Below are 21,835 nucleotides of genomic sequence, written 5' to 3' on the forward strand. Positions count from 1 at the left end.
CAGCCACACACTCAAAACCATAAGGTTGCAAGTTCAAGACCAGCAAAAGGGCTCAAGCTCGACTCAGGCTTGCATCCTTCCAAGGTTGCTAAAATGAGTACCCAGATTGTTGGGGGCAAATTAGCTTACAGCTGTAAACCGCTTAGACACTGCTTAGGCAGTATGAAGTGGTATATAAATGAAGCTTGTTTGTTTGTTTGTACTTGGAACTGCAGAGATTGCCAAAAATGACTCTTCCTCTCCCAAACCTAAACCAGAAATGACTAGAGGTCCATTTCCAGGTAGGGTAGGTCCTACTTAAATGGCAGATTTCCTGTCTTGGAAAGGAGGCTTCCAGAAGAGGCAATTTAACCTTTTTTGCCATAAAAAGGGGTTGGTTGAGTGTCAGACAGCCAATGCAGTCCACATGCTACCCCAGAACCAAAGTATGAAAACCATGGCTGCAGACTGTATTGAATAGGTTTTTCCCCCCTACATTGTGTGGACATCTTCATGTGACTTCCTCAGTTTCTAAGACCAGTTTCTAGAAAGACGATGGGCTGATATGCTGGCCTTTGCTATTTTACATCATAAATCCAACTATTAATTGAGTCAATGTAATTTTTTAAGTGTTGATTTATCAAGTTATTTGGGGATACGTACTCTATTTAGATTAATAGCTGAATATAGGCAAATGGTCCAAACTTGCCATGGGGGATTTTCCAGTGCTGAAGATCACACTGGTTAACTCTGCCATCCCTGATCCATGCTACTTATTTATAACAACTGATATATGTGGAAGGAATCAATGAGATACTTATGTCCCGAATAAAGCTATGCCAATTTTTTTTAATATTCAAAGACATACAAGGTAAGTAGTGTGTGTCTGATGTTTCTGAGTAGTACTGTGAAACACTCATACCTTCTGTTTCTTCCCGCAGTTTTTCATACTTTTTTATACCATTGGTTTTTCATTTGCTATTACTTTGACACCGTTTTAAAACTTATTGTGACTTCTTTCCCCTTCCATGTGTGATTCTTGCCAATCAGGGATCACACAATGAATGTGAGGTAGTTATACATGCTAATATGTAGCTTTGTATTTAATCCAAACCCAGATTTATTATTATAAATGTGCACTCATACTGTCAGTTTGGAAATAATACAAAGCTGTATTTATCTGCTCACAGGAAGTGATGAGTGAAAGGTCTGCATGCCCTAAATATTTGTTTGCATCACAGTTTATTAAACCAGAATTCCTGGTCTAAAGTGATGTTGACTTGTGGCTGATGAAGGAGAAAACCAAAATGTATGTTTCTGGCATATGAAGTAAGAATAAAAATACCATAAAGAGTTCTTACAGAAACAGAAGGAATTGAGGAAGAAGTCGAAGTATTAAACATATCAATCTCAGAAACTTAAATATAAGAAATACAGGGAAAAAATGAATTCTTCGTAGGCAGACAATTTTAATGCTTTTCATGATGCCTACTTTTATAATATAGGTGAGGTTTCTTCTTGCATTATACATGTTAAGATTTTTTAGTCTTTACTAGAGGATTAAGAAAAATATAAATGGTTAGAAACATCTATTTAACATTCCACATATTTGATATGTATTTTTATTTCCTTCCTGTTCTCATGTGTTTGTGCTAATAATTATTCACATAAAACATTTTAAATAGTCATTTTAAAACTTATTTTTCATGCTAGTCCGTGTACAGAGGATCACCGGTTGGTACATTGTTTTTATTGAACATTCAGTCATACAGGTTGAGCCTCCCTTATCCAGAATTTTGAAATTCTGAAATATTCCAAAAACCAAAACTTTTTTCATTGGAAGCTGAGATAGTGACCGTTTGCTTTCTGATGGCTCAGTGTACACAAACGTTTTTCATGCACAACATTATTTAAATATTGTATAAAATACCTTTCAGCTGCGAGGTGTATATTAAACATAAATCATATTTGTGTTTATATTTGGGTCCTATCTCCAAGATAATTCATCATTCACATATATGTAAATACAGGTATTCCAAAATCTAAAAAGTAAAATAAAATAAAAATCCAAAATCCAAAACACTTCTGGTCCCAAGCATTTTGGATAAAGGAGATATAACCTGTATAACAGATTTCATTTAAATTAAATAGTGCTGTTTACTATACTACTAAAAATTGAATACTTTGGTTAGGGAGCAAAAGCTATGTTTTTTTATAATTAATTTAGGAAGCAGAAGAAAGGTTAATTATTGGGCTACACCTCCCAGATTCCCTATCCACCTAGCAATTGGTTCAACCATTCACTCCTTATCTGTTTTCTCTTTGTTTGCATTGTCTCTTTCTATCATTTGATTAAAGCGTCTGTCAGCCAAGAAGGCTGAAATGGGAAAGTATCCATCATCATCTTGTCCCTTCAGGGAGTTTGCTTAATTTATCAGCAGGGGAAGGACTGCAGTGATCAACAAGTATGGAAGGAGAGGGGTTTCTATGTTCATGTGTCCAGTGTAGTTGTATAAAAATGTTTGCATTGTTTTCATAGTCAAGTGATTTTTCTTCTTTCTTATTTTGCTGCTTCAATGTTGATTTTATTGTATTTTACGGACACCAAATATAAAAATGCATGCATATCTTTATAATTTAATGATCTCATATCCTTTTATGGAATAATTATAAATATGATCTCTATTTAGAAATTACCTTTACAAATTTTAAGTCTTTAAAGCTTTATCTCTGTAGAGACCATTTGATTGTGAGTTTTTATTGTATGTAGTAATAAATAGTTGTATTCAACTTAAACAGATCAAGCTTGTCAACATCAATTCAACTGATATAGCTGATGGCAGACCTTCTATTGTACTTGGATTGGTATGGACTATAATACTATATTTTCAGGTAAGATTTTTCAGCCTCTTTCCTATAAAATAGTCATATCTGTGTTTCCAAAAAACAATTTCAGAAGGAAGAGTTGCCATGGAAGAGGCTATCACAATACTGTACTGTGATAGTTTATCGTGAAGACTAAGGTCAGAAACACACTGCAGAAATAATACAGTTTGAGACCACTTTAATTGCCCTGGCTCAGGGATAGGGATTTCTGGGAATTGTAGTTTATTGTAGCACCAGAGCTCTTCTGGTAGAGAAGGCTAAATGTCTCACAGAACTACAGTTCCCAGAATTGCCTAGCATCAAGCCAGGGCATTTAAAGCCATCTCAAACTGGATTATTTCTGCAGTGTTTTGGACCTAAGGATCAAATCAAACATATGTTTTGTCTTGCAAAACAGTTTCCTTACATATATATCTCTCAATAACTAGACTCTCAAATTAGACCTATATTTAAAGCAGTCTAAACCTAGATTATTTCTGTATAGTGTTTTGGACCTTAGTCTTCATGATACACTAATAGGTCTGTCATTTCTGCAGTGTATTTTGAACCTAAGTGAGCTACTTTTGGGTATGATTTCATTTCTTGTCATTTTAAACAAAATGAGCTGCGTCCCGGAAGGACATGTGTTTAAAAGATCCTATGGATTGCATACTTCTCTGAATATTGGCATACAGTACCTGGTTGACAAAAATTGCATATTATAGAAGTTTATAGGTTAAAAAACGCACATATCACAGAAAGGGACATACAAAATTTTGTATAAAAGGCTGTTAGGAAACATTGCATATGACAATTAATGTGAATGTTTTTAAAAATGTTTATGAAAAAAAGTTTTACAAACTAATATGGAAATTAGATGGAATGGACTTATAAATGAATTCATGTGAGGGTGACATGGAATGTAAATAGATTGATTTATAAAGCATGGTCTATTCCCCCATTGCTGTTACTCTGACTTAGTTTGGAGCACCTCCCAGTTGTTTTTCTAAAGTAACATGTCCTTTGGTTCTTTAGTCCGGGACTTTAGAGTCTTTATGAAAAGAAACTTTTCTCTTTCCGAGTATTATGAAAATAATGGAGTGGTTGTGCAACCTGGAGAGGAGCCCCAAGGGTTGCCCCCCCCCCAATGCACACATTGTTTTCAAGATTAGATGAGAGGAAGAGCATGTATAAAAATGCTCTGATGTGATTTCCTATACCTCATATTTCTTAAACAAATGCTGTATGTTTGAAAAACTCCGGCATGTCACAACATAAAAGAACTAAAAAAAAATGCAAACTTTCCAAACATTACCACTTGCTCCAAGCTTAAACTCCCACCCCTACTTTGCATGTGGATTTTAATTCTGCTTTAATGTTGACTTCTCTGTGGTTTTAACTACATTGTACTTGTTTTAAACTGTAAACCATTTTGAGTCCCAATTTTGGTAAAAATGCGGGAGATAAAGTTTAATAATAACAAGTAGAAGAAGAAGGGAAAAAGAGTAGTGGTGGTGGTAACAACATAGATACAGTGTGCATTTAATTATAACGGGGGACAGGGGAGCAAAAATGGCCAGAGGGGCATACATGACTCATAAACCGGATGTTCCTCACTCCTGCATAAAATCCATATCTGTGAGAAGCAGCAGGAATTACTGGATTGTTATTTAAAAAGGCAATCAACCTTTGTTTTAGTATTGACTGAAACAAAGTGCTATAACTTGACAGATTTTCCTTATGTTTTCCAGTAGTTGGCAATGAAATGGGAAACGCCATAATGCACTCTTCAATCTTTACCTGACTTAGGGCCTGAACAGACAGGCCAAAATAAAGCTGCTTTGGGTCAATTTGGAGTATGCTGTTTAAATGACACACACATCTTCAGAAGCTGGAAGCTGTGCGAAAGCTGTGCTCCAATCCTCTTAGGACGCATGCATCATTTAAACAGCATGCATCCAATGTGACCTGAAGCAGCTTTATTTTGGCCTGTCTATTCCGGCCCTTTGGCTGCTGCCATACTGCAGAAATTTAGCAGTGTGACACTATTTTAACCTCCATGGCTCAATGCTATGGAATTCTGGGATTTGTACTTTGGTGTAGCACCAGAACACTTTGATTGGGAAGGCTAAATATCTCACAGAATTAAAAATCCTAAAATTCCATAGCATTGAGTCATGGCACTTAAAGTAGTGTCAAACTGCTTTGTTTCTGCAGTGTGGATACACTCTAAGAAAGCACAGTGAACACATTGTAATCTTAGAGACTGGATTGCCAACCAAATTGGTTTTTCAGCATTTACTAAATTACCTGCTATTTGGAGATTCAAACATGCCATGCCACCACTTTCAGCCTATGTTCAGGAACCTATGGTTGGGAGGAAAAGAAGATCAACATTGGCTGTGTAGAGCAGTCCAAGTATAATGGCCTCTCTGCTATTATGAAACTGCTACAGGTGTAGGTCCAGTTCACAGTGTCAACTCCTCTCAGCAATATTTCTAGGATGTTCCGTGGCTCTTCAAAAGCCAGTGTCACTTGTATGCATGTGCCATTCTGTTAGCGAACACTGTGCACACATGTTTCTTAGACTCATGATTTTTGTGACATTGAAACTCACAAATTAACTACAGTCATAGAAACTTTTGCAGCTATATGCACCATTCACCTGTGGAAGTTCTAATTAGCGCAAATGAAAGAGAGAATAGTTAATGAATGTATATGGCCAATTTTGGGGAAAATGCATGCAGAGTTTAGATATATTCTCATTGGACTTAACAGTTGCAAGTGTACCCTGTTTTTCTGAGACAAACTGACTAGTTCCAGACCAGTGCTCTGTTAATGAGGCACTGAAACAGAAGAAAAATAGTTAAATTGTTTATTTCCAACACGCTTAACTGTCGTTTTTTATTTTACAGATTGAGGAACTTACAAGCAACCTTCCACAGCTGCAGTCACTTTCTAGTAGTACCTCATCTGTGGACAGTGTCGTCAGTTCTGAAACTGCCAGTCCACCATCCAAACGGAAGGTGGTAACCAAAGTTCAAGGAAATGCAAAGAAGGCTTTGCTAAAATGGGTGCAGTACACAGCAGCAAAGTAAGCAAGACATGTATTAAATAATGCAATTGCACCATGGAGATCAATAAAAGCTGAGGAAGGAATTGGCTTCTACTAGAATGGCAGGCAGCAAGAAGCAATACATTTGTCCAAAACAGATGGGCCAAAAGTGCTGTCTGCAGCCTGATCTGGGGGTGTGGTGTTCAGATGATGCATGCCCCCAGATCAGGCCAAAACTGCACCATGGCCTCGTAAGACAACCCAAACTGTCTGCAATAGGGATACAAAAAATGTGCTCCTTGCCAGCAGCCTGTGGCAGACCATGATGGCGGCCAGCCTTGGAACCACAGCATCTGGTCACCGCAATCCCATGCTGCTCAGGGCATGCTCACAGCTGGAGCAGCCAGAGGCTGATCCAAGCTGCCCATCTGCTTGAGGCCATTATCAAAAGAACTTGCAATTTTTCAACCACATTGAGATCACGAGCATACTTTCAACTATACCATAGGTGATTATTTGATTAATTGAATTTTTATTCAATCAGTGATTACATATAGCAAAACATGTTAGTAAGCACTACAGTATTATTCCCACAGCAATTCAATGTTTGTAGCTTTACAGATATATTAATTCTATTGCTTTATAATTTCTGTTGCTTTATTTACCATTTTAGATTACAATAATAGAAATATAACACACAAAGTATGAAAAACATAAGTAGAATTAAATGATGAAACTGTTTCACTTATAATAATCTGTCAGTTCACCCTTTTTAGTTCTTTACTGGTGATTAGCCCTGTGATTTAAACCAGAAATTTTAAGCACTGATTCTATTTAGTCCTAAGAGAAGGTAGAAGGTATATTGTATTTTTAAAGGTTGTACGCTGCTTTGATTGTGGTAACAAAAAGTGGGATATAAATTAAAGTTTTATTATTTATTATTATAAAACATTGGAGACCAAGGAAAACTAGCAAGGAAAAAAAACCCTAGAAGATAGGGAAAGAAATGGATCAAGAGATAATTATATAATTATTGCTGTGTGACACATAATGTTTATAAAGAATATATGGAACCAAAACTAATTGTTTACCAATCTGTGTCTGTTTTCAGACCTGGCTTGTCTGTAATGCAACTGCCTAAAACTTTGGACTCTTACTATTTAATAAACAATGTGCATTGTTCAAATGGTAATTGTCAGATATCTTTGTCCTGAGAGCCAGTGTGGGGTAATAGTCTGAGTGTTGTCCTAGGACTCTGAGAGACTAGCGTATAAATGCCAACACAGCCATGGAACCCCTGGGTGACCTTGGGCAAAAACACACTTTCTCACCCTCGAAGGTTATGGCAAATCCTCTGGACAAATCTTGCCAAGAAAATCCCTTGACAGATTTGCCTTAGGGTTACCATAAGTAGAAGTGACTTGGAGACACACAATAAAAAAACAACAACAGCTACAATAATGTTTGTCCTATAACTTTGCATAGATTCACTAATGCAGTGTGGCTTTCATTTTGTTTTCGTGATCCTGCCAAGCTTCATCTTCTGCCCTATGGAAGACATAGATAGGGAGCCCATACGTAACAATATATAGATGATTTATCTCCAAATAAATTTAGTCCTAGAGACATTGTAAAATGTAACTCCAACCCTGGTTGACAAAGTAGTATTTAAGGTTCAGGGTTAGCTGAACAGATTGTTACCAAATGCTTTCTTGTTTTTAAGGCAAGCTGGAATTGAAGTCAAGGATTTTGGACGAAGCTGGAGAAGTGGTGTTGCATTTCATTCAGTTATTCATGCTATCCGTCCAGAACTAGTGGATTTGGAGAGGGTGAAAACAAGATCTCACAGGGAAAATTTGGAAGAAGCTTTTACAATTGCAGAGTCTGAATTGGGAATCCCAAGGCTTCTTGATCCTGAAGGTAATATGACATTTTATGTAAGAAGTTCTTAAATATCAACCTAAACCTTTATTGGCTCATGGTTTTTGTGTCTTTTAAAATCTCTTTTTCTCTTTCTTTTTGAAAAACTTCTCTTTTTGCAGAAAGGGCAAGCTTTATCACAACACTTTGTGCATACCTATTCTATACTAATTTAATGTCTTATAATTCTTTCAGATGTGGATGTGGATAAACCAGATGAAAAATCAGTGATGACCTATGTAGCACAGTTCCTGAAACACTATCCAGACCCCCATAATGCTGCAAATGATGCGCAGGAGGCAGATGTATGTTCCTAATTATATTTTACACTGACACTAATTTTTACAGTAGATGTATTCTTCCCCCCTGTTTTGAAAACATTACAAGTTTTAAAGAACAACTTGTAAGAATTGTTTGACCTTGGCTGTCTTTTGGCAAAGGATGACTAAGTATAATTTAGAAAATTTCTGGATAAAAGCTTGTAATGGAGGTAGAGGTAATAGTGACCTTGAATTATGAGAGGAGAGCAAGAATAGCTTTACAAAACATGAAATCTTTAAAATTATCATTTAATAAATCATTTAATAAATGTTTTCCAGGGCTCTTCTAGCAGGTCTGATCTCCCATGAATATATTTGTACAAGAGAGAAATTTTGTTGGATTTGACAATATTGATGAAAGTGAAATTTTTATACTACCTCACACTTGTTGCACGAGAATGTGCTTGAGCATTTACACATTTATAATGTTTACACAGCATTTCCACAAAATAATTGTGGCCAAACCAATGCACATATTTTAAAATTAAAGTAGCTAAAATATGCATAATTGGGGGAAAGACCTTGAAACATAGGGCCAAAGCAGATGGAAGTGGGCCAGCTGCTGCACTCCCAAATGGGCCGCCAGCATGACAGGATTTAATACGCTCCTTTTTGGGCCAGCTCTTGCCCCATAATATAGCCCCGGAGTGGCTTTTGGCTGCTGTTCTCTTTCCTGATATTTTACACCAGCCATTTAACTTTGTAAACATAGTGCCATTTTCCCTATATACAGAAGAGAGTTATAACAACAGAGGCATGCCATGAAAGGATTAGTCCATCAGGTCCTGGATACATTCTGCTTCCTAGACACATGAAAAAAAAATAATTTAAATTTTTTTTAGCTATATATGATTGCAGAACTGCAGGGAAGGTTGGCCTTTTTATTTTTATTTTTTTAAAGGTTTATCAAGAATAAATGTTAAAAGTACAAAACATAACAATACAAATAGTAAAACACACAAACTACTGCACATATAACATACCAAAAACATTACATATCGACAAGAGTGATTTCCTGGATTTCATTCTGATCTTCTTCCAACCTAAAGATATTTCTGAAGGCCAGCCTTTTTAAAGAGGATGACATAAGTCAGTCTGTATCAATCACTGTCATTCCAGGATACACATATTTAGTTATCTTGAAGTTATTTCATTTTGGTACTGTAACTATACCATACGAATCACACCTTCATTTTTTTTTACTGATAACCCAGACTGTTCTTATTTAGAACACTGCATTTCTGTGATTTCCCTGTTGTCCTCACTTCAAGTGCAGTTTTATAGTGCATTCAGATGCAAGCAAAATATGCTATTGTATCATCTGACTGGAGACAATGAAGTTTGTTTGAAGTTTGTTAAATGATTAGTGGTGATATTTAATCCTACCCAAAATGTAAATAATACACCAGAATAGACCAAAGAATCATTCTACTACAGTGTGAAGATAATAAAGGTTTCCACTTTGACAAGGTTATCATGTCATGTTCCATTGTAGGGGCTGGAGCTCATTTCTGTTACTAAGCCAGAGTTGCCATAGATAACTCCGTTGTCATGTGGCGAGCATGACTACCCAGAACACTGTTACCTTCCCACCAAAGTAGTACCTATTTATCTACTTCCACTTTTATATGATTTCAAACTGCTAGGTTGACAAAAGCCAGGATTAGTGAAGGGAGCTCACTCCATCATGCAGCACTTGGGTCTTAAACTGCTGACTACTACAGTAGGGACTGCCAATAGAATTCAGGTGTTCGTGTAAGGAAAAAGAAATGAATGGACCAAGTAAACAGATAAACTAAGAACTCTGCTCATCCCAGGGCACTGTATGTACCTTAATGAAATCAGTGACAGATATGACTGGAAAAATCAGGAAAATGGTAATTCTTTAAGGGTAACCCGGAAAACATTTATTGTTTATAGCAATTATATATTGCAGACAAAACGAAGGATACTCCAGAATTTCCTACAAGGGTAGTGTTTGATGTTTGCCAGACAAACACACAAAGTGTTAGGGATACAATAAACCTATTCACCTGGTCATTCTCCACATGGATCATAAGTATATTACAAATATGACTAAATTATTCTGATTGTATACTTTGGAATGCATCTTTTATAATATTTCATTCCACTGACTGTTTTATGCTCTTTTAATTTCCTGTTTTCATACTATTTTGCATGAGCACTATTTTTGTTTCATTTTCATTGGCTAGCAGAACATTAGTTTCTTCAGACAAGGTCTAATAAATAGATAACAATAAAAGATGTATAAAAGTGAGCTTTAAAAAATTCTGCAGTTGTTCTGCTAGTGGGTAAGAGTAATTTTAAAACATAAGAATAAAATATACCTCTTCCTTATACCCTAAATCTTATTGGGAGCAGGAGGAGGAAGGGTGAAACTGCTGTCATCCCCACTATCCTAGTAGAAATATGCGAGGATCTAGCTGCTGAGAGGCATCTCAAATCTTGACTTTTGGAGAAAGCACCATTTGTTTTCAGTCCTTGTCCCTCCCTAAAACTTTGTGTCCACTTCCATGGGTGGGCAGCTGTTGGACAGAGCAGGGGGAATGGTACTTTTTCCACCATTTAGGGGGACATGTTCTCCTACTCGGTCTTTAGTCTGCCACTGTCTGTCTGGGTCTCATAGATAACGTCACAGTTAAGATGATTTTTGAGGTAACTAAAAACTCTTATTGAAGAGAACCTAGGACCCTGCCTTTCATCTGTCAAGTTTCTAAGGTTCTGTGTGAATTCAGTAGGAAACAGGATTAGACCTGCACAATTTAATGTTGGGTTTGTTTGTTTTTGTTCAATTTGCATGTGCATTCTTTAATAAAGGGGGCATTTTCTGGTACGAGTTGAGTCTCCCTTATCTCGAAATCCAAGATATTCCAAAATTGACCATATGAGTGGCTAAGATAGTGACACCTTTTCTGTCTGTTGGTTCAGCGTACACAAACCTTGTTTCATGCACAAAAATATTAAAGATAGTGTATATAAAATTACCTTCAGGCTATGTGTATAAGGTGCAAATGAAACATAAATGAATTTCCTGTTTAAACATGGCTCCAAACTCCAAGATATCTCATAATATATATGCAAATACTCCAGAATTAAAAAAAACTCTGAAATCCAAAACACTTCTGATCCCAAACATTTCAGATAAGGGAAACTCAACCTGTAATAATCTTGCAAAGGAAGAATATTAGGGATGGGAAAAGTGAAGCCTCTCTAATCCTCAAACTCCTTTGTATCTACATTTCTCAATACACTTCTCATTCTTTGCTGTTCTTTATTTTTTAATTTCATTATTTGCTCCTCTTGTCCCTCCTGCTATCCATTTTTCTTCATACTGCTAGGAGCCACGTCAAGCAGTTTCTTCTTTTGCTCTTTCTAAACCTAAATACAAGGTAAGGGTAACAAACATGGTGGATTTGCATTTTCTTATTAGTTGATATTATTGCATATTAACCATCTCATCTAGTCCCCTCCCCACGTAAATAGTAGTCCACTGTAAATAGTATATTTTACTTATATTCTACATATGAGAACGTGATAGGAGATGTTAAAATATTGACACCTTTCACTTCTACTAAATCATTCATTTTAACACAGATTATAATAATACAGCACTCTTTAAAGACATCCCCATGAAACTAAGCATTGCTTACAGAACATGGAGATTATGCATTACCAGTAAGGTCCTGATTTACAACTCATTACACTTTTTTTGGTAACAAGGTCATAATTACATTTTTAAGATAAATGTAACTATTGAGAGCAGTGTTACTATGAATGTAATTTTCCATGTTAGCTTTTCAATTGCTTTATTTTGGGTGAGTTTTAAAGTCATTCTGAGAAGAAGTTACAATCATATTTTAAGGTTTTTTTTGCCATTTTCCCATAGGTTTTTCAGAATGGTAATGAAAAATAATGAGCAGTTAAAAGTAATGAATGAGCAATGTGATGAATTAATTAAAATTTTAACATTTGCAGAAATTACTTTTTAAACAAGTTACATTTAAACATGAGATACTCTGATTGTTGATCATGTTAGTGGGATAATGAGCCCATTCCAGGTTTTAGGCTGCACTTTAAACACTTTAAAAGTGCTATCCCAAATGGTGAGCCATGTACCCAAAAAAGTTCACCATCTTGGATCTTTAAAGCCTTTAAACCTTTAAGTTCATACTGAGTCCCAGAATGATTTCACCACCCCACTGATTTGGAAGTAACTCCACTACATCCAGTGGGGCACTTTATCTGCCATGGCAATATTCTGTGTAAGCCTGGAGTTTCTAGTTTGGTGATGCCTTAGAACTCTGTGCCTGAGAATTCTCAATAATAATAATAATAATAATAATAATAATAATAATAAATTTTATTTATATCCTGCCTTTCCAATATTTTGATCAAGGCGGCTTACAATACAGATAAAAGCATATCGATAAAAAGTTAAAAACAGCATTAAAAAAGAACAACAATCAAGTAGAAATACAAGGGCAGGGCAGGTACACAATCCAGGGTCGTTGATAGAGGGGCAAAGAATAAAGTGATTATGGTGGGAAGGCTTGCAGAAATAAATATGTTAATACCTCTCTTTAAACTACAAATCCCAGGATTCCACAAGTTAGACAATTAAAATTATATGAAATGAGAATTAAACATGACAGTTAAAATTATAACCATGTAGTGTGAAAGGATCCTTAGTCTAGCAACAGAGGAGACGTACATTCAGCCATAGGTGCTAGATGCAAGATTCCAGACCAGATTCCAGATTCCACTTGCAGAAACCCTTTTCTGCACCCTATTCCCCTTTGTTCAATCAAAATGTTATTTTTATTAAGCTTGTTTTTTTATTACACTTTCAAACTTTGAAGCCAGTGTTTTACTCAGTTAAGTTTTCACTTGCATCACAACATGGCAAAGCTGTCAACAGACAACAATGAACAAATAACAAAACAGAAAACTAGAAGAACATATCACAAAATGATTAAGTATGCAAAGAGATCTTGTGGATTTTTGAGACTAAATGAAAGAAGAAAGCCAGCAGCACGAGCTTTTGTACATTTGAGCCTACTTCTTCAAATGAGAGGAAGTAGGCTCAAGTCTATGAAAGCTCATGCTACCAGCTTCTTTCTTTCAGTTAGAAATGCACATGCTATTGGTCAAAGGTGCTACATACTATGCCTTTGCATACTGACTTTCCAGACTAACACAACTATGTCTTGGAATTCTATCAACAAGATAAAGAAGCTGCTTGAAATTCAGTTTTTTACTGAGTTCACTAATTCAATTTTTTGGTAAGTTTATGTAAAATGGAACATTAGAGATTTATTTAGGTCTAACTGGTTATTAGCTGCAACAAGAGTAGATCGGTTAATGATGAGTCAGTGTGGTGGAGTGGTTTGAGCATTGGACTAGGACTTCTGGAAACCAGGGTTTGATTCCCAGCTTGGCCATGGAATCTCACTAGGTGACCTTGGGCAAGTCACACTATCTCAGCCTCAGAGGATGGCAATAGTATACCCCTCTGAAGAAACCTGCCAAGAAAAAAACCAAAATAGGTACGTGTTAGGGTCTCCATAAGCCAGAAATGACTTGAAAGCACACAGCAACACTAATAACAGTAACCACACGAATCAGTGGAGCTTACATTAGTGATGACTTACCAATTTTCCATTGTTTCAGTGGCTCTACTCTAGTTGGGACTAGTTGTTGTAGCTAGATGCATATTTACTTTGTGTCATATCTACTCTAACAGGTAGTGGATAAATGAGTTTACATACAATTAAATATCTTCATAATACTACTTTGGGCATAATGCAAATACACACATATGTTACATATGAATTCTACTGGAGAGCTATAGAACTTCCACTAAATAGTCTTTAATTGTTGTACAGATCTCCTTCTAAAATTGTGAATTTTTTATTCTATCATACGTTATGTTACTATCAATGCCAAGTCAGCCATAGATATTGGAGCCAGGTGGCTCTGATGTCAGTGGGGCAATAAGTACACTCTGGGTTTTAGCCTGGATTTAAAGACACTATTCCAGGTGCTGAATCTGTTAGGGGGATAGGGTCCAGCACTGTTGGAATCCCTTTTAAAAGTCAGGGTAAGACCCAGAGCAGATTCATTGAACCAGTTATTCTGGAGGCACCAGCCATCATTAGTCATGGGTGAGGTTGCCCCTTTCCCCTTTCCACATACAAGTTGCACTCATCAGTGTGGCAAATCTGCAGGTTAATGAGTCTGTTTTGTTTTGTTTTGTTTTGTGGGTTTCTCGGGCTATGTGGCCATGTTCTAGAAGAGTTTATTCCTGACGTTTGACCAGCATCTGTGGCTGGCATCTTCAGAGATCATCTATTTTGTTTTGTTCTCAACAGCTAACAGTAATTTTGTTACGGGGTTTGTATCAGTGGATCAGCACCCATCAAATGGATTAAAAAAAACTCCCATACCTCTCACAACACATTACAGATGCTTGTACAATGGCATCATTGAAGAGGTCTAACAAAGGACTTGTGTTGAAATTCCGAAGCAAGTGTAACCAGATCGCTCCGATCTACTTTCCTGCAACAGCATCCCATATGATCTGTTTAGCCTTTAAAACAAAGCCTTATATTACAGCAGCTGATGGGAAGGATAGGATCAGACTTTACAATCAAAATGAACTGTCTAAGGGGTGGGCAACTGTTGGACAGTAGTGGGTCACATTTGCCCTTTAGGAGATCTTGGAGGGCAATACAACACACCACACATCTCTCCATACACATGGGAGTCTCAAAATGTCCCCCATGCGTCCTCTAAGTAGTAAGGCAATAAGTTTTGACATATTTTTTTTGTGGGAGAGGACATATGAGACCTAGGAGAAGGTCTTTTTATCATCAGGAAGTACCTCCTTAGAAGGCCTCTAAAATGACACCCCACCTCCAAAATCTGTTGTTCTCTATTCTCCAGCAGATGTTGGGGCATTTTGAGACAACGTGTTTTCTAATTATTGGGTGACCCTAGTGTCCAGAAAAATGGCCCCTGATCTACATGTGGCCCAGATGGCACCCTTTGCCTATCTCTAATTGAAAGTTTGCTTTCTTATCCTATATAAAGTCCTAATAAGCCAGGTCTCATGGGCAGTAGAGAAAACAAAAGGAATGTGAGTCAAATGTGCACTTTTAAAAAAACAGAAATGTTCTTGCTTATATTTTCTTATATCACTACCATGTTACATCTTAAACAATATGTGGTTTTTATTGGAGGTATTTTTATACCTGTCACAGAAAGAAGACAGACTAATGCTAAGAGACCTGAAAATTTGGGTAGAACAATTTGAACGAGACCTGACGAGGGCGCAAATGATAGAGACAAGCTTGCAAGAAAAATACCAGGTAACATCACATTTTGTCTACAAAGTGATCTGCCCAGGTACAGGGCCTGGGATATGTCAAAGATTTTAAGTATTGAGTCTGGCTGTGTAACATGGGCCCAGTACAAACGGGCCCTTTGTGGCATCATGGCGACATGCTAGGGTTGCCTCGGGGCACATGCCCGGCAACCCTAGCATGTCGCCCTGACACCACAGCTGCGCAGCATCGTCCAGATGGCACTCACAGCTATGATGTCTCTGCTGTGCAGTGTCCAGATGGAGCCGTGCAGCAGCAATGTGCTTACACCACCGCCAGTTGTTTACAGTGGTGCAAAAAGGAGCCACTTTTTAGTGGTCCTTTTTCTTGCATAACAGCGCTGCGCAATTTGCTTGCTGCGGCGCTGCTATGCGGCAAGGAAAGGCATCCCCAACCTGCCCTTTTGGGCAAATCTGTACCGGGCCATTGCTTCTTCTAGGTGACTTTCTAGAGGTAGCAAGAATGAAAGGGTCTGTCTGGATTGTACATGTGTAATATATCCAGTGTTTGTTAACATAATTCAATTTTTCTTGTCTTTCTTCTTGTAGATGAGTATTGGATCCTCACCACATCTTATATCTGTGTTTCTTTTCTGACTGGGAAGGAATAAATATTAGTTAAACTAGTAGTCTTTCAATTTTTCTTTCCTTCATCACCTTACACTTATTCTTGCATTTTATTGGCAGTCATTTAAGTATTACAGAGTACAGTATGAAGTAAAGAGGAAACAGATTGAACTTGCAATCCAGTCTTTAAGGAAGGATGGCAAATTGTCACTTGATCAGGCCTTGGTCAAGCAGGCATGGGACAGAGTTACTTCCCGGGTAAGTTTACTAAAAAACAAAACAAAACAAACAAACAAAAAGTCATATGAGATTTTAGGACAGAAAAAAGGCTTTAACAATCAGTTCATAACTTATTTTCCTTCTGGTTTTTAGTATTGGGTGACATTAAACCAAACATTTTGTAAGTTTTAATTTTCACCTAGTAATATGCATGTACAACCGGCAGTTACTTTTGGCCACCTTTTGGGCACTTTTTGGCTAAGCAGATGGTTCAAAAACCTGCAATAAATGTTTCCTGCTTCCTATTAGATTCTAAGGTCCATAAGACACTGCAGAAAAAATCCCGTTTGAGACTGCTTTAACTCCCTTGACTCAGTGCTAGGGAATTCTGGGAACTGTAGTTTTGTGAGACATTTATCTGCCTCTATCAGAGAGCTCTGGTGCCACAATAAACTATCATTGAGCCAGGGCAGTTAAAACAGTCTCAAACCGGATTATTTCTGCAGTGTGTTTTGGACCTAAGACACTAATCAAAGCTTTATTAGATCTTCCAGAATAATGAAAGAAAGCATTAAAATCTGACTTAATGCTACAGGGACTTGTGCAAGCCATGAGCTAGACTATACTGTACTTGCAAAGAAATTATGAAATTTCTATGTATGTCTGAGAAAATTTGGAGAACCTCACTCTCCTGACAGATGTAATGTTTCCCTACTCTGAGACAGTTTTTTTTTTTACTTTATCTGTTCTTCACGAGTCCCTATTGCTGTAGTCATAACTGAAGGTGGACCTAAGTCAATGCTGTTATCAGCCAAATTGATTGGGGTGGTGAGGTTCACAAAGCAGTTTTGGAACAAATAGGTTTTTTTTTTTATTATAGCATACCTCACCTAGCATGGCTACTGACCCTGGTTGGTGGGGGATTCAGGGTACTGTAGTCCAAAAAGAATTTTTCAAAGTTCAGAGAAAGTGTAGTTGAGCTTCTATGGGATTTTGTTCAATCTGGACTGAAGGCTTCCCAGGCCTTGGACTAATAAATCCAGAAATTTCACCTCTTATTCATTTGAAAAACTGAGGTTTTTTCCTGAATTGTATCAATGATATGATTCCGATTAGTCTTACTTATTCCTAATTTCTTTTTTTTAATTGTTTTTAAAAGGCAAAATTTGGACTTCAAATTATGGGATTTGAAATGGGGTATGAATATTCTTGAGATTATTCAAAGACCTAGGACCAATCCTCTACCCATAGAACTAGGCTTTGGAAAAGTTGCCATTGTCAGAATTCTAGTTGTCATACTGGCTGGTGGCTTCTGGGAATTATTCCATGCCAAGAAGCTTTCCCCAGATTTTCCTAAATCTTCCTCCTGCTTCCCCATAAGTAACTATTAGGAATTTCCCCAAAACATTTTCTATGTCAGAAAACAAGGTCACATTCCTGTCAACCATTCATTATTGTTCCCAATTATTATAAAAATATAGACCATGGAAAAGGGTAGGGAGAAATGTAAATGGGCATAATTGTGACATTGTGCTTTGAGATACTTGGTGATGGCAAAACAACAGAAAGCCTGAAATGGGAATAGCCTGGAAATATTAATGGAGCAGGATGAGGCATATCATATATATTGGAGACTTATTACTCTGTTCTGCTTTACATATATTTTACTGAAGTTTTAGTACTGTACATTGCAAACATAAAACAGACCTTTAATTCTCTTATTTCTCTTATTTGTGCAGCTGCCTGTTTATCCAAATCATCATAAATAATTTGTAATATTAAAGGTTCAGTTTGTGCTGATCAAATATTTAATGCTATTCCTACACATGATATCAGTACTCTTACTCTTTGATGTTTTCCAGATATTTGAATGGCACCTGCATCTTGATAAATCTCTTCCTGCTCCTCTGGGTACAATTGGTGCCTGGCTTTATCGGGCAGAGACTTCTCTGAGAGAAGAAATCATCATCCAGCAAGCTCATGAGGAAACAGCAAATATGATACACAGAAAACTAGAGCAGCATAAGGTTTGTATATAATGTAATTTTTCAAAAGAGGAATATTCACTTCTCCAGTATAGCATAGTGTGAGTTTCTTTTAAAGATGTAAATAAAGGTTGAAATGTGTTACTGTAAGTTACAGTAAAAGGAAGAGGTTTCTCTTGTTATTATCTGATGCAAAACACCTTTGACTTATGAAGTCTTTCAAGAGAACCTGTTCTTGTGCTGCTCTTGCAGACTCAGTGTGGTGGTTTCTTTGGTGGGATACAGACGGGCAAAAAGGGGTGTGTTCATGACGTCATGAAGGTAGAGCCTTCAGACGGCCCTTACCTGAATGCCGCCATGAACACGCCGCCCGCACGCCCCAAGCGGGAAGAAGCGGCATTAAAAAGGTGCTGCTTTTCCCCGCTTCTTTTCTGTATGATGCGCAGCTGCGCAGCTCCGTATGTAAGCTGCTGCACCGGTACACCAGAATTGTTACGCTGCTAATTTAAGTTGCCCATTTAAAAGCTCCGTGTCTGCTGCGACGCATAATGAGTCGGGGTCCTGGAACATGCGCAGTTTGCACCGAGGCTCTAATTAGAGCATCAGATGCCATGCAGATGTGGAAGCTGCAGCACAGCTGCACTCTATTTTAATGCTCGTAACCCTAACCCTAACCCTAACCCTAGAGCAACATGTACGCATGCGCTGCTAGAACTAGGGAAAGTTTGGACTTTAAAGTGAACCCCTACACACATTCCTGTGCCATTTTCACCTAACAATAAAAACCTCTAAAACTTTAAATATTTACATATGTACAAGGGAGGTGATGGGGGATGGCAGGGGGACAGCGGTGGCAGCGGCGAGAGCTGTGGCTGTGCATTGCAGGTTCAGCAGGAGCGCGGGGACCAAAGGAGAGGAGGCATCCATGATGCTGGTGACACTGGCAACGTGAAAGCGGACAAGGATGCCAACACCAGCTAATCACCAGCTGGCAGGAGACCATTATTGTTCTTGGGCAGGGCGAGGGAAAAAGTTTTAAAGGGGCTTGGGCGCTTTAAATGTGCACATAGGTTTTCTGCCGCCGGTGCTGAGCGCCGCAGCTGCGCATCCGCCAGCCGGCAAAAGAAAAAAAAAGCCCCGTTTTTGGCCGCCCGTGAGGAAGCTGCCTCTCTCTTTGCAGCGTCCTCCGAGGCGGTGGTTTGGAAACTGCGGGTCAGAAACGGCCCCAGGTGAGGCGTCTTCACTGCCCCCCATGTGGAAGCCCCATCACCTGAGCCACGCCCCCGGGGCAGGCGGTCTGGAGGCTCCGTATTCAGCAGAATACACCTCCAAGACGTCTTCCCCTGCCCGTCTGTACCCCGCCTTAGATTGACTCTGTCCACCTGTAATGTGGTCTTCTTCTTTCCATACAACCTTTTCAAACTTCCTTCTTCCAAATGTAATCCCATTTCCCATACAATATGTTTTCTGCATATAAATTAAGCAGATGTAGTGATAGGATGCAGCCTTGTCTGACCCCATTGCCAGCTGGAAACCATTATGTTTCTCCATGTTCTGCCCTGATAGTGGCCAGTATAGAATATGCATCAGGACAATCAAATGTTGTGGCACTCCTTCTCTTTAAAATCTTTTCTCCTGATATAAGACTCTAAATCTCATTCAGAATGAACCCTTATTCCCAACTGTGCTCTTGGCCATTCTAAGACACACTCTCTAGCCTCTTAATGGTTCCTCCTCCTTTTTATATTTCCAATCTGCCAGTGCTTCTCCACAGATGCTCCTCCCGTTCAGGAGTCCCACAAATTCTAATATGTCAGTGTCTATTTGTTTTTCAAATCCTCTACCTTGTTTGTAAGATATTCATTGATTTGCTCTAAATCCCGTATGCAAGTTTCATGGGAATGACCTTGTTCAAGAGCTGCGTTAGCTGTATCTTTTATATCTCCAATATCTGCTGTTAAGGTGGTGAGCTTTAAGTTTACCGTTTCAAGGGCAAGTGCCCAGTCTCTTTGTAAGTCTTGCACTAAATTCTCACAAAGCCTTTACAGGATATCCAAAAACAATGGGTCCGGTGTCAGGGGACGTTCACCTCTGCCTCCCTTCCTGCCTTTATGTGAGCCTCGGATACTGCTGAGTATCCTTTGTTTGAATATTTGGCTCCTTAGGATATGATCAGAAACCCAAAATTGCCTAGTCTGCTAATCTTTTAGTTCCTTGCGTTAGATTGGTGGGTTTAATCCTGAACGTTGGTTGAAATTCACTCCTATTATTTGTTAAGAGTTGAGATCTTGTCCCGCTCACATTTTATGCATCTGCCATGCTTGATGGCTGTCCACACGCCTGACAGTGCTTTACAGTAGCTGGAAGGACTAGTTGAGAGTGGCTAGTTGAGAGTTTTAGCTGTGTCCTGTGTTGTGTTGTATTGTATTGTTGTATGTTGAAATCCCTTTTGTACATTAGAAATATTTTTATATTACTGGGTATATTTGAGTAGTGAACCAGCTATCAGTGAAAGTGGCAGCTGTAGGACTGGTTAGTGGATAGATTCTTTCTGTAAGACTGGGTAGTTTCTCTCTATGAAACGCTGAAAATAAGGAAAGTAGGAGGAAGGGAATGGGGCTCAGTGACTGACATGTACACCTTCTAATCACAGGGCATATTTTACTAAAGGCTGGGGGGCGCTTTGGGAACTGTTGGTTCCAGCTTCCAGCTTCATCTAGTCTGTCCTTACACTGTTCTGTAGTAAGCAAGTAGCAAATCTGGAGTGGACTTTCTTGGTTTCTGGGGTATCTTCAAAGTCTGTTGATTCATAATTTCAAAATACAGTCCTTTCTGAATCCATCATTTTCCCCCCAGTTAAGGGAAAAACAACAACCTCAAAACATTTATATTAATGTCACTCATTTCTTTCTGTGTGAATATTAGAATTAGTCCCCTATTTGTCAGTCAATGCTATGTTTCCTTTTTCTTGTGCAGAACTTAATCTGAGTCTGGCAGTTTGAACCAAAACACTTTCCCCCCTCCCAGACAGCAACGGGAGCAGTTTATTGTCTCCCCATAAACTCCTCTTCCATGTAAACTACTGTACCTACCCCTTTGAAACTTAGGAGGTTTGTTATTTCACACTCCTTCAGTGCTGACCACCATTTTAAAAACAGTGGTACAGTGGGCCCTTGGTATCCATGGAGGATTCGTTCCAGACCTCCCCCCACACATGGATACCAAAATCAGTGAATATTAATAATAATAATAATAATAATAATAATAATAATGATAATATATTTATTTGTATACCGCCCTATGGGAAACCAATCCGGGCGGTTGACAACAGTAAAATATAAAATACAACAATTAAAAACACTTTATCCCTGAAGTCCCCAAATGGAGGAAGGAGAGAGGGATGGAGAGAAATATAAAGGATGCATGTATTCATTTGGAGAAAAGACTTGATTCAAGACAGTACAAGGTGTTGGTTATCACCTTTAAAGTCCTACATGTCTTGGGCCCAACCTATCTAAGG

The 21,835-nt window shown here is 38.1% G+C and overlaps 1 protein-coding gene across 1 annotated transcript in view; it reads left to right on the forward strand.

Annotated features, from left to right (window-relative positions):
- SYNE1 (spectrin repeat containing nuclear envelope protein 1) overlaps positions 1-21,835 on the forward strand; it is a 437,342-nt gene that overhangs the window by 91,929 nt on the left and 323,578 nt on the right. Inside the window, exons 6-14 of the mRNA XM_089530176.1 lie at positions 1,693-1,713; positions 2,779-2,871; positions 5,760-5,938; positions 7,623-7,819; positions 8,015-8,124; positions 11,499-11,549; positions 15,423-15,530; positions 16,232-16,369; positions 18,193-18,357. Of these exons, the coding sequence (XP_089386302.1) occupies positions 1,693-1,713; positions 2,779-2,871; positions 5,760-5,938; positions 7,623-7,819; positions 8,015-8,124; positions 11,499-11,549; positions 15,423-15,530; positions 16,232-16,369; positions 18,193-18,357 (1,062 nt within the window). The remainder of the gene's footprint in view (positions 1-1,692; positions 1,714-2,778; positions 2,872-5,759; positions 5,939-7,622; positions 7,820-8,014; positions 8,125-11,498; positions 11,550-15,422; positions 15,531-16,231; positions 16,370-18,192; positions 18,358-21,835) is intronic.

The sequence above is a fragment of the Sceloporus occidentalis genome, unplaced genomic scaffold (assembly GCF_023333645.1).
Source record: "Sceloporus occidentalis isolate IW3139 unplaced genomic scaffold, rSceOcc1.0.p SCAF_6, whole genome shotgun sequence".
NCBI lineage: Eukaryota > Metazoa > Chordata > Lepidosauria > Squamata > Phrynosomatidae > Sceloporus > Sceloporus occidentalis.